Source organism: Phoca vitulina, unplaced genomic scaffold (genome assembly GCF_004348235.1).
Source record: "Phoca vitulina isolate PV1807 unplaced genomic scaffold, GSC_HSeal_1.0 scaffold18, whole genome shotgun sequence".
Lineage (NCBI taxonomy): Eukaryota > Metazoa > Chordata > Mammalia > Carnivora > Phocidae > Phoca > Phoca vitulina.
The window spans coordinates 9631153-9644291 of NW_022589721.1; the positions used below are offsets into that span (position 1 = coordinate 9631153).

General features: G+C 33.7%; 1 protein-coding gene across 7 annotated transcripts in view; it reads right to left on the bottom strand.

Annotated features, from left to right (window-relative positions):
* Positions 1–13139, bottom strand: part of CSMD3 (CUB and Sushi multiple domains 3) — a 1192082-nt gene that overhangs the window by 334029 nt on the left and 844914 nt on the right. For all 7 annotated transcript variants that reach the window (XM_032415697.1, XM_032415696.1, XM_032415695.1 and 4 more), the window contains one exon: positions 1784–1953. In XM_032415697.1, coding sequence (XP_032271588.1) covers positions 1784–1953 — 170 coding nt within the window. The remainder of the gene's footprint in view (positions 1–1783; positions 1954–13139) is intronic.

The following is a 13139-nucleotide window of genomic DNA, read 5'->3' on the forward strand; positions in this document are numbered from 1 at the left end:
AAGTGCACATTACCTTACCCCAAGGAGGCAGCAGATTAGACAGAAATCACTCTGAGGAACACATTAGGGCTATTCTTTATAAAGGCATCACCTGTTATCCCAAATGAATTTTCCAATTAATAGACATCATTCAGTTTGGAAAAGTAATGGATTCTTTTCAAGCATCACAGAGAGTAAAGAAATATTTTAGGAAGAATAGTGGTAGGCCTGGGGAAGCACTTCTTAACTGTTAACTTATAATCATACGCTTATTATTGTAGCTTGTGCGATACAGGTTAGTGGCTAGGCTTATACTTCTGATTTATGTCTTGATTTATTTTTCCCCATACTTAGTCTGAGTTAAAAATAAGCACTGCCTCATTTCTAGGTTTAGGCATCCCATTAATCTCAATGCTGACTCTAATTCAGCAAATAAAACTTAAGTTAACAAGAAAATCTAAACAATGAACTGGAGGTTGAAGAGATTATAAAGTGAATTTCTGTTGCCTATTGAGGAAAAGTGCAAAAAACAGGAATGGCCCTAAATTAATACTAAAATTGTATACATCTAGGGAAATTTCCCATATCTATACAAATCTTACAAGCCTACAGCACTGTCTGTGTTAGAGAATCATCAATTATCATCAAAATTATATAATTTTAAGAGAAGAAAATAACCAACACTCTTAACATCACTGCTAAACAAGGTTCCCCTACCCCTGCCAACCTGAGATGTCACAGTTGTTTTTTTTTTTAAGATTTCTGAAAACAGAATTATGTTGAACTTCTTACCAGGTAAGGAAATCTTGACAATTAGGAAAATTTATGCAATTATTTTAAAAATATTTAAATGTGATTATTACAGAAGTGTTTATTTTTATTCTACTTTTCATATAAATTATATTTACTAAAACACTTACTTTGCAAAATATGAATCAGCAAGTATGGAAATATTTATTCGCCTAAAATTGTATCTTTTAAAAAAGTAGGACCTTTGCTTATTTCAACTTTTTAGAATAAATTGATAAATTTTACACTAAATATTTATAATTATTAATATTTTAAAAGATTTATTTATTTATTTGTTTATTTATTTATTTATTTTAGAGAGAGAGAGCATGAGCAGGAGGGGCAGACGGAGAGGGAAAAAGAATCTCAAGCAGACCACACGCTGAGCGTGATGCCAGATGTGGGCCTGGATCTCAGGACCCTGAGATCACCATCTGAGTTGAAACCAAGAGTTGGATGCTTAACCAACTATGCCACCCAGGCACCCCACTAAATGTTTATTATTAACAATATATATTTTTCTTAAATAATTTATAGATATGAAGTCATTAGTTTTATGTATGTATAAAATATAAATTTTTTGTAGTCATAAATGCCAAAAAAATCCATGTATCAACAGAGATAACCAAGTTGCTTAACAGATATCAAAACTAAAATAAATAGTCACTATATTTCTTAAAGAAATGACCATTCCTGTGTTAATTATGTTTTATATATATGATTTATTGAATATAAGATACTTGGCATGAAAATTCTTATTTTGGTGTTTTAAAACATTAAAATTTATGTATCATAAAATAAAAATATCTGTATTATAAATAAACATTGGCAACAAAACATTTATCTCAATGAAAGTGATAATAGGAAAATGGGAAATAATGTACAATTGAAATCTATGAATGGCAGAATCAGCTTATGGTTGATTATACACATATATATATATGCATATATATGTAGTAATATATACTTAATGACTAAAAATGATCAAAATACAAGTATTTTTGAGTTCACCTACCTTAAGAACATCTCCTTGTGCTAAATGAAATGTTCTGGCTGAAATATTGATTCCCTTTCCTGCTTGAACCTGAATACTATAAATGCATTCATGGTTGTTTTCATAGTTGAGTGGATAATTTGGAGAAAGCAAAATTCCTTCATTATTTGTTGCAGATGCACCACATTCAGCTGCAGGTAAAACAGAATATTGAAGCACAGTTTAATAGAAAGCATTATCATTTTCAAGTAATGTAATGTATGGAAGTGTTAATGCATTTTATTTTAATTAGAGCCTAACAGGAAAATGATGTACAAAATGGCTGTGTGTTGTAAATGATTCATTCCCTCTCAAATAATATATGGGAAGAAGGAACAACAGTCCATGGACAGGACATTTGTACATAAGTAGAAATATACATAGTTTTAGTATTTCCCTCCTGTCCCTGGGATAAAAGGATAGCATGGAAAAGGATGAGAGCAAAAGATTTTCAGGACATATTCTAAGTTTGTAGATTTCTGGTTAATTGATTACCTTTAAATATATAATTTATTTCTTTTAAAATATATTAAAAAAAGGTAGAGTGATCAATTTTTAGAATGATTCTTATTTGATCTTTTTATTTTTACCTTTTTTTTTAATTTGACTCCTTTTCCTCCCAAGAGTCAACATTCCTCTGACCCAAAAACTTCAGGAACAAAAAGGGAAATAAATACTACATTGCCTTTGAAAACTGATATAACAGGTAAAATCCATTAACCAATAATTGTAACAAACTGGGCACTTTTGGAAAATGGATCACCTTTCCCATTTAAAAAAATAAAATAAATTAAGGCATTCTTATAATCAGTAAATGGTACTGCTAACTCTCCTGGATTAACTTTGCAAAATTTGAGGACATGTCTAACTACTTAAATTGGGAATTTCTCAATTTTTTTCAAATTTAATTTTAATTTATTACTTTAAAAAGCTTGTAGCAATATTACAAAATCAAACAAATCCTTATAAGTTCCCAAACATAATCCTTTTGTCTCAGAAATTCAATGAACTCAGTTTTCTATCAGATCTAATAACTTGCTTCATTTTACCATGCCATAGGCCAGGGAGAGTTATATTTTTCAAAGGTTTAACTTATCAAAAAAATAAAGCAAGTCATTATGTTCCAGAAAAAAGATTTTTAAAATAATAATTCACGAGAATAATCATAGGAAATATATAACAAAGTAAAATATAATGAATTGCTTTAACTTTTAAATACAATGTTTAATGCTTAAACATTAACAAAAATAAGGCAAAAGAAGAAAGCCTAATGAGAAAATGAAAATGATCAAAATGAAGCATTCAGTATAATAACAACATAGAGTGAAATAATAATAAAAACCAACGATGTGTTGCTAACAATCAACCAGTCACATGAAGAACTGCCACACAACGGAGCTCCTCCAAGTTCCTTTTAAAGTAAAAGTAAAAAAAAAAAAAAACCTCCCAATATTGATTTAAGTTGTTTTCATTTTTATGTAAGCATGTTCAAACATAAAATAAGTTCTTGTGCTTATAGCTGTACACAATTATAATACCAAAACATGTTTAAAAATATAGGAATAAAGCTACACAAACAGTAAAATTTAAAATAGCAACATGTATCTAATGTGGCGTAAGATTTCATTCTCGGGAAATCAAATTGCCCTTGGCAATGTGGATAAGGAGCCAACTCCTGGCATACAGGCTTTTGGAGTTTGCTATGCCTTTAAATACACTATGCTGTTTAATGATTCAATTCTTCCTCATCTTATCCCTCCCTAAACTGCTGAGAAACTTTCATCTGCATGGTACAGTATGATGCCACGTGTCCTTCACTTAGTGCAAAAGAATAATTTATATTTTAAATCTGTCTCATTTCCTTCTCACTAGCTTATTAGAATCTAGGTATACTTCCGGGGAATAAAGACAAATGTATCAGACCACCCGGGTGATGCAGAATACACATGTATTTTTATCAGTTAGATTATTTATTAGAGAATACACACAGTTTTAACTGTTACAGAATCATGAGTTCTGAGAATACATCCTTGGATGTCAGCTTGGAAAACACCGATACACTGATTAGGTGCTCAGGCTTTAAAATGCAGAGATTTAGTTTTCAAAATTAAGAGATTTAGTTTTCAAAATTAAGTTCTATATTCTATCTATATGGATTTGGCAAGTTATTTATTCTCTCTAAGCCTCAATATTGTCAGCATTTCCATGAAAATAATAATACCCTCCTCAGAAGGATGTTTTGTTTGTATGTATGAGTTGATAATATATGTAGAAAATATATGTAGAGCATTTAGCACAGTCCTGGAATACAATGAGAGCTCAAAAATTAAAGCTATCACTATGAATATTTAAGTGTTAATGCTAATGGTAGCATTATGTGCCATATACAGAAAAAGAGTTTTAGGATATTTACATTGTCCCCAGTGTGACTATCCAGGTGTAGAAAGACATTTACGTATGTAAAAAAGCCAGAGGACTCTTCAAAATTTTGGAGAATCACTTATAATACTAAAATCATTTTAACAACTTGTATAAACTGAACAAAACAAACAAACAAAAAAACCTGTCCCCCTCCAAAAGACAAAGCAATAAGTTACTTCATTACCCTTGAAAATATACTAGTAATTTATTCTTAAGTTCTCAACATTTGAATGGATGGTAAGTGCCTTCTGCCATAAATATTGTTGGGCCTATATTGTATAATTTAATGGAGATTGGCTTTTATATGAAAAATAACCTGCTTCTGTTATATTTTAGTATTTCAGTTGGTTTAAACGGCTATAAGTGATTTTCTGGTTGGTGGAATAAAATCAGGACTTAAACCAGAATAGAAAAATTAAGGAAGAAAATTTGGATTAAGTTAGTACTTTTGCATTGAATCATGACCATTGCATTTGCTCAGAGCAAAATGAAAGCACACTGCCCCTTGTTGAAAATGTACTGAGCGTTTCAAGAGACCAATAAAACATTAAATCAAGCATGGGGTGCATCTGAGCATGGAGCCTTGTGTGACTACATGGCCTCCATACCCATGAAGCCAATTCTGCATTTTTTTCCTCACAACAACTCTGCAAGGTAACACTTACTTTCTCTAATTTTATAGATGAAGACTCCAGAGTGAGCTTTCTTGCTAAAATCAGTGTGTATCAGAGCTGGGATTTATACTGGGATTTACATCTGCCATTGCCCATGGGATTAAAATTATAAATATATAATTTCTCTTTCAGATCAAAATACTTCTTTAGTATGACAGGAGGCATTATTAATAATTATCCCACACAATGGGTGCAGATTGAGACTATCCTAGATAAACTGGTATGCAAGGTCACTTTTTTCTTTATTCTTTAACAGTTGCGTACACTATTCCATTAAAAACTAAGAGGATTCTTTTATGTGGACTTGTGTGTGTCCTGGAGGTAGGAACATATTCACCCCACTTACAAATTATTAGAAATAATTGTTAATGTTCAGAATGATGTGTCATTCCAAGGGAAGATCTTGAAATGTAAAAAATGAGAATCAGTTCAGAATCTTCCACTTTTATATACAGGAAAGTGAACAAATCAATTTTTTCAATAAGAGTCTTAATAAACTAAAGAATAAAGAGGAATGAGTTAAGGAGGAACTGATTTCACCACAGTACTAAACTCCAGGAGCTAGGTGATTAATAAAAAAATTATTTTTACATGTAATCTCATCTTCGATTTTATCTTTGAATTTCAAATATACCCCAAGCTAGCTTACGAGTACCCAATGTCAGATGAACATTTGCCCTGTACAAGCTCTCTTCCTATACTCCAGCTGCAGCTCTCTTGCTTGCCAACTGGAATCAAGGGATATCCAATGTTGAAATTAACAACAAACTTTGCACAGTTTGACCATATGCTCATGTCCAGCAATGAACCTGTTTCTAGCTCTGTTGTGTAATAAGCTGACACGATGATATTTTCCAAATGCAGGTCTGATCTTACACTACGTGCCTCAAGTATACTCACCATCATCACGTCTAAGTCCACAGAATGTCATGTTAAGACCATGTATACTGTGAATCCAGCCTTCCTTTCTAGCTGTTGCCCACCTTTATTTCCCAGGGACCTTGCAATTCAGCTCTCCTAAACTACTGGCCCTTTGCCCTGGTGTCATACTCAGCCTTTATTAATGCTGCTGCTTTCTCCACATGTAAGCACCACCTCGAGTTCCAGGGGATGTGATTTCAGGGCCCAAACAAGGAAGCAAATGACTTGCTATGGAATTATACTGTTATGGCTCTTCCCAGCATCACGTGGGTGTGATGGCATACGAAATACATGAAATAATGTCACACTGAAGAATCAGGGATAATTCTCACAAATAACAGTCATGGCTATAATGTTCATGAATGTCCAGAAAAAATACCGTAACTACATTTTCATTGTAGAGGGCATGAATATCACAGCAAGTTTTCACAAAACAGACTAAGAATGAGAAGATATAGAAGTACTGGCAAGCTATGATTGAACATTCTTCAGATATGTTAAAATCACCTGAGGAAAAAAGCTAGCAGCAGAACAGCTAGTTCTAAGAGAGAAGAAAGATGGTTAGTTGATTCTGGCAAGTTAAGTTTATATAAAGAAACATCAACTACACGGGAAAGAGCAGTTTGAGTAAAGGAAGTCCTAAAAATCCAAGTGAGTCGAAAACCTGTCACCATTGCCTAGCCATAGTCACATTTATGGAGAGTATGTACCTGTCACTGAACAAACACAAATCTGAGACTCACTACATCAGGGCAATGCCAGGGTTTCCAGGCAGATGCTGTAACAAATTGCACATACAATGTAACAATATAGGAGAAACATTGATCTTAATAAAAATAAAGCTATGGGGTCATTTTAAAATAAACAATATTTTTGCTTAACCGCATACCTTGATAGAGTATGCATACTAAGATATTAAAGTGGCTAGAGGCAGATAATAGTATGCTCTGATTTGGAAAAAACACAAATTGATTCAATTAACAGATATTTATTAAATCCTTAGTATGTTACCAGGCGTGAGGCACAGTGTTGAAACTCTCATCGAACTCACTTTATGACAGAAAAGACAGACGTTTACTATATAATAATTCAAATAAGTATATAATATGTGAAAACACATAATGGGGAGCCCTGACTTGTTCTGAATAAAGTCAAGACTTCTCTGAAGGACTGAAATTAGTAAATTAAAGGTGACAAGAGAAAGCAGGTTGGCGGAAAGAATATTTCAAACAGAAGAAACATTTCTGAAAATATCATGGGGGTGAGGGGTTGTGACAGGTTCTGGGAACTGGTATGGGAGAGGCTTTATTTGTGCAAGTTTGAGCTGGAGGGAGGTCCCTCAGGATTAGAGTTTCTTTTGTTGTTTATCTGTTATGATAGGGGAAAAAATGTTTTTCTTAGATGTGTATGAAAGGGGATGTCACTAGATGTGAACTGCTTGTTGCTCTTGTCATGGGGGAATAGCTTTGTTTTTAAGCCTTAGAAAGTCAGTTGAAGAAGATGAAGAATAGAGGAGTAGATTGAATGAGACTTGTTCATAAAATATTTGAGATTTGGGGTCAGAAAACTATTGCTTCATGGTTCAAGGGTTGCAATGCTTTCTTGAAGTATGGTAAACACACTTTTTTCTACTGTAACATAAGCCCAGTGCCTTGTTTCCTTCATGGTTTGGTCTAGAATAAATTTTATGTTCTTGATAACTGATGTCGTTAATTTCTAAAGCCTAAGTTTGTTAATATGACTTTCCTGCAAAATAATCAATGTCAAAATATTAATAGGTGGTAATGTTTCCTCTCTCTAATTTGAACTGGGAGGTCATCTTTAAATCATAGGAATTCATGATATAAAAAATATTATATAATTTAGCAGCGTATTCGGGAAATATTTTTGGAAAGTAGGCCTTTAATACTTCTTACCAAATATAAATATTTTCTGTGCAATCTCCAACCCAAATACTATCTGTTATGACACCTTTATTTTGTGAAAAACAAATCCTAGTCATATAAATATTTTTATTTAAACATACAGATTAAGAAATCTATGCAAGTTACTCATATGAAACTCTTTGCTGAGCTGAAAATAATATGTTGATAAATGTAGCCTTCCTTGGGTTGGAGTAGAAGAGATATGTGTACTGGAATCTGGTGATAAGAGTACTGCTACAGTGAGGAATTCACTAGAGCAGGGATATCCATTGAATTTCAATTTTTTCTTCCTTACTGAAAAACAGGCCAGCCCATGCATCATTAATCTCCATTACTAGGGTAAGAAAATCTGGTAGCATCTATTGTGTGCATACAGCGACGTATTTTCAGATAAACTGGTAAAATGCTTTTTAGTAATTTGGCTGGGAAATTTGACAAATGTCTATGATCAGTGAAGTTTGCAGTTATTTTTAAGAATTTGCTTTGCAATTGAATCTCTTCTTTTAGGCTATTTTGATAGCACCGCGGGTTATTTTAAAATTGTTTTGTGAAAGCAGTTAAAATAAATTTCACTCAGATAATTCAAAAAACTTTGAAAAATTTCAAACCTAAACACATGGTACGCTAAGTCAAATAAGTTGTTGCATTAAGAAGAAATATTATTGTTCATATGCTTAATTATTAACAGAGGAAAAATAATGGTAATGATTGTGTTCATATAGAAGGGTACGGGGGGGTGGCATTCAAACTGTCAAATCCAAATCAACCACTTATGTCATGTATGTAAATTTACTTTTTTTTTTTTTTCAGTTTGTAATCAGTTATTGAGCCCATTATGTCCCAAATCTAATTTCTACTTTATTTCATCAAATTAAGACACCATTGATTTTAAAAAGGCACCATTATTTTGTGTCTCTAAGAAAACAAAACGTTGCCAATAATCTATGATAGCCATTGATTGTGACATACATACTAATTTCAGAGATGTTAATTTTTTTGAAAGGTGAATCTAAGAAATTGTGAAATGTGATGAAATGTGTTAATAAGATTGAATACATTCAGGAATACTTCTCTTAATATGCCTTTATGACTTGACAGTATAAATAACACGTGAGTTCTTTTTTTTTTTTTTTAAAGATTTTATTTATTTATTTGAGAGAGAGAGAGAGAGAGCATGAGGGGGGGAGGGTCAGAGGGAGAAGCAGACTCCTCGCAGAGCAAGGAGCCCGATGCGGGACTCGATCCCGGGACTCCAGGATCATGACCTGAGCCGAAGGCAGTCGCTTAACCAACTGAGCCACCCAGGCGCCCAATAACACGTGAGTTCTATAGAATTTTTTTTGTCAAATTTTTTTTTTTTCTCCAATAAGTGCTTAAATAAAGCTTAGATTCTCATAAAGTGGTGGAAATTAGGGGGAAGAGAAGTGTATTAATCTTCTTATGCTACTGCTAAAAATATAAGAATCCATTAGTATTACATGTATAAAGTCTGGGTTTCCTTTCCTTCATTGTTCTTAGACAACAGTGACACTTTACTGGATTTCGTTTTTTCTTTTTGCCAGTCTCTTCAAATATAATGCATTTATACATTATTATTATTATATTATTATATAATAATTATATAATAATATATTATTATTATACAGTACAAACTACTGCTTGTTAAAGTTATTTAAAAATCAAGAGTTTCTAAAAACAGATTTCCACTGGAAGAAATTAAGTTAGAATTTGTTATTTTTCTTCTTAAAATTTCATTTTAATGCATTGTCTATATTCATTTTTACCATGAAAAATCTTGGCAATCATCATTGCCATGCAGAATTATTATTTTATGAATTAAAGTCATAATTAAAGAGCATAAGTTCAAAACTTCATTTTTATTTTTTAAAGATTTTATTTATTTACTTATTTAAGAGAGAGAGTGCATGCATGAGTGGGGGGTGGAGCAGAGGGAGAAGATGAAGCAGACTCCCCACTGAGCAGGGAGCCCCACACGGGGCTCTATTTCAGGACCCTGAGATCATGACCTGAGCTGAAGGCAGACGCTTAATCAACTGAGCCACCCAGGTGCCCCAAAACTTATTTTTATTAAATATACAATTTTCTGCCAAAAAGTATGGAGGATTTCCTATAACCTGACATTGTCCTTTCATGCTTCCTTTACTTCTATAAGCAGTATTCAAGGTCTACTGTGCTCAGTTTATGTGCTCATTAAAGATAACACTAACAATAATATCTATGGGTATACGAGATGCTGCATTAGGTCTTGGGGATAAGGTTCTTCTCCTCATGGGATACGTAGTCAGAAGAGAGACAGACATGAAAACAGGCACAGCACTAATGTATAATCTTATGTATACTTAGGAGAATCGAATGTATATTTAGGAGAACAACCAGTAGTTCATGTGCTTTTCTAAGAAACTCAGACCTCAGACTTTATCATGTAGGCACTAGAGATGCATCAGAGAGTTTTAAGAAAAGAAAAAGATGATCAGATTCGATAAACCCATTAGGGCAGCTCTATGGGGAATGGATTACAGCCCTGGGTTCCTAGAGGCAGAAAAACCTAGAGAATGTAATTGTAGAATGTCAAACAGGAGATGGTAAGGGCTTGAACTAAGGTGATGGAGGAAGAAATCGAAAGTAAAGGTTCTAGAACTTGGAACCCATTTGGGAGTGGAGAATAAAAGAAAGCGAAAGGTAGAGAAGATAGGAGGAAGAGTGGCTTTGAGTATGTTAATGAACTTATTTTTGTACATGGTGAATTTTCTATGCCTGTGGGATATCATGTGGAAAAGTCAGCTAAGCAGCTAGACATGCTTGTATTTACGGGATTGCTAGTGTAAGCCACAGACAAAAGGCTGCATCCAGGGATCATGAATGAATTGAGAAGAAAAGCAAACTAACACCAGAATCCACTGGAGCCTCAGAGGCAAAAGGACATTCAAGGAAGGTGCTTTCATGAAGGAGTAGGGAGGTTATAGATTCAAGGAGATTGTCAGCAGTGTTAAATGTCAGAGGGAGTTCAATTAAGATGAATACTAAGAGTTCACTGCTTTGGCAATTAAGAGGCTGGGAAGAAAGGGAGTAAGACAAAGTCTTTAATGATAGCAATGGTAAAGACAAGTAAAGAGATATAAGGACAGCCAGGGGTGACACAGGCTTGAAGGCAGAGAATATTATTAATTTTCCTGAAGGTGAGGGAAGAAGAAAGGAAAGGTAGGAGTAACTTTTAATTTTACTTAGCCCAATAGATATGTATGTATAAATATAAATCTCCAGCTTCAAAATAGCCTTGGGAATTTGCTCTCTGCAATGTGTTGATTAAATACTTAATTTTAAATTTAATCTTAAACCATAGGTATCAGAGATGTTCAAAACATGTTTCCTATTTGGAGGTTAAAATGCAGTATTTTTCATCTAAAATAGTCTCAGATTAAGTGTAAACTTAATAAAGTTACCTACTGAAACAGAAACAAGGGGAGTTGGAAAGGGGAACAGATAATGTCTTCTTTGTACATTTTCCTCTATTACTTTTTTGTGAGCACTGTCTAACATTTTTTTTTTTTAAAGATTTTATTTATTTATTTGAGAGAGAGAGAATGAGAGACAGAGAGCACGAGAGGGAAGAGGGCAGAGGGAGAAGCAGACCCCCTGCTGAGCAGGGAGCCCGATATGGGACTCGATCCTGGGACTCCAGGATCATGACCTGAGCCGAAGGCAGTCGCTTAACCAACTGAGCCACCCAGGCGCCCTGTCTAACATTTTTTAATGGAAGGTTAAGAAAGCAAATAAGGCACACGTGGTTTCTTAAATATGAGGGTGATTTCTATGATATTGAAAGCTCCCTAATACGTAATTAAATGAACCAAACATTACAGGAAACAAAATTTTTAAAGTATATAAAATAGCACACTTACAGAGGGGAGTGTATAATATAATGAATGTGTTAGGAGTATGTTAGCTAAATTAAGTATGGTTAAAAAATATAGTTACTTTATGAGAAATAAAATCTCCGTTAAACAAATGTAGTTATTTAAGCAGGATTATTGATTCACATTTCATTGTATACATAAAATAAACATTATTTTAGTATTTGACAAGTCCAGAAATCCTTAAGAACTGTTTCCAAGGCTCATCTCCACAAATATAATCATAATTAAGCTTGGCATTTTTGTAATGAATTTCTGGCATGATCTGTTGATCCTGCCCTAAGCTCTAAGTTAAGGCCTTTGTGAGCAGAGGGAGAGTCTTGTTTCTCACACTTAAACACTGTAAAGGAACCTCAGCAAAAAGTAAAGGAATGTTTTGGTCTCTTAGAACCTCTTATCCTTTGGGTAACATATATAATCTCGAATCTCTGATATTTCCCTAGTTCCCATTATCAAGTTTGAACTGCCAGTGGGCAGGATGAGACATTCTTAGCTCTTTGAAATCCAAGTTGCTGCTGATTTCTCCATTTCTTCCCTTCTTGCTGGTAATAATGAATAATTTTATAATATGATCTGATTAACCAATAAATAGGTAGCCTAAGGTTATTTTGACTAGTGACTTTCCAGTTCTGCAGAAGTCATAAAACATTACCTCCCAAGTCTCTCAAAAAACCCACAGAAACTAATGAGGAAAGTCCCTGGGACTGACTGCCAGCTCCCCAGCAGAGCATCATCTGATTCTCATCTTGTAGCTACACTCTGGGGGCTGATGAAAATGGACTTCAGGGCATGAGAGGCTATTGGGCCTGCAGTGGTGGACTTTTCTTTAACCAATGCATGAAATGTCAGGATTTCAAATTCAGGGAGAAGCCTCATGCTTTCCTCCTCAAACTGCATTAAAATGCATCTTGCTAAGTCCTCAATAGTTATATTCATATCCTATAAAGCAAGCTATATTCAATTCCTGGAAAATGTGGCATTTTAGATGAGTTTTTAAGATATCAATGATTTACTATGGATTGAAACATTTTTGCAAATTGAACATATCAAGAGAAACAAAATGTAATATACTAACAATTTAATAATTCCTAAATAACTTTTCAAAATAAGAAATTTCAGCTCAACTTCTAAGGTTTCATGGAGATAGAATGACTGACGAATGCCACTCCCAATCCAGATAATTCTTGACTTTACATGTGCTAATCAAGAGCTAGAGTCCCAATCCTAGACTATATATATGACAGCAGGTACATCTTCTGGATGTTTAATAACTTTCTGAGCATAGGAAGCATGGGGAGTATTTACATTCTATGGAATGTACCAAATTAATCCAAGGAAATGAATCATCCTGGGTTTTGCCACTTTAATTTACTAATCAGTTATTGTCTTCTTTATATTAGTGGCAAAAAGAGACAAAAATATCTTCAGAAAAGAGTAGTCTAATTTTGAACGGGCACTTAGGATT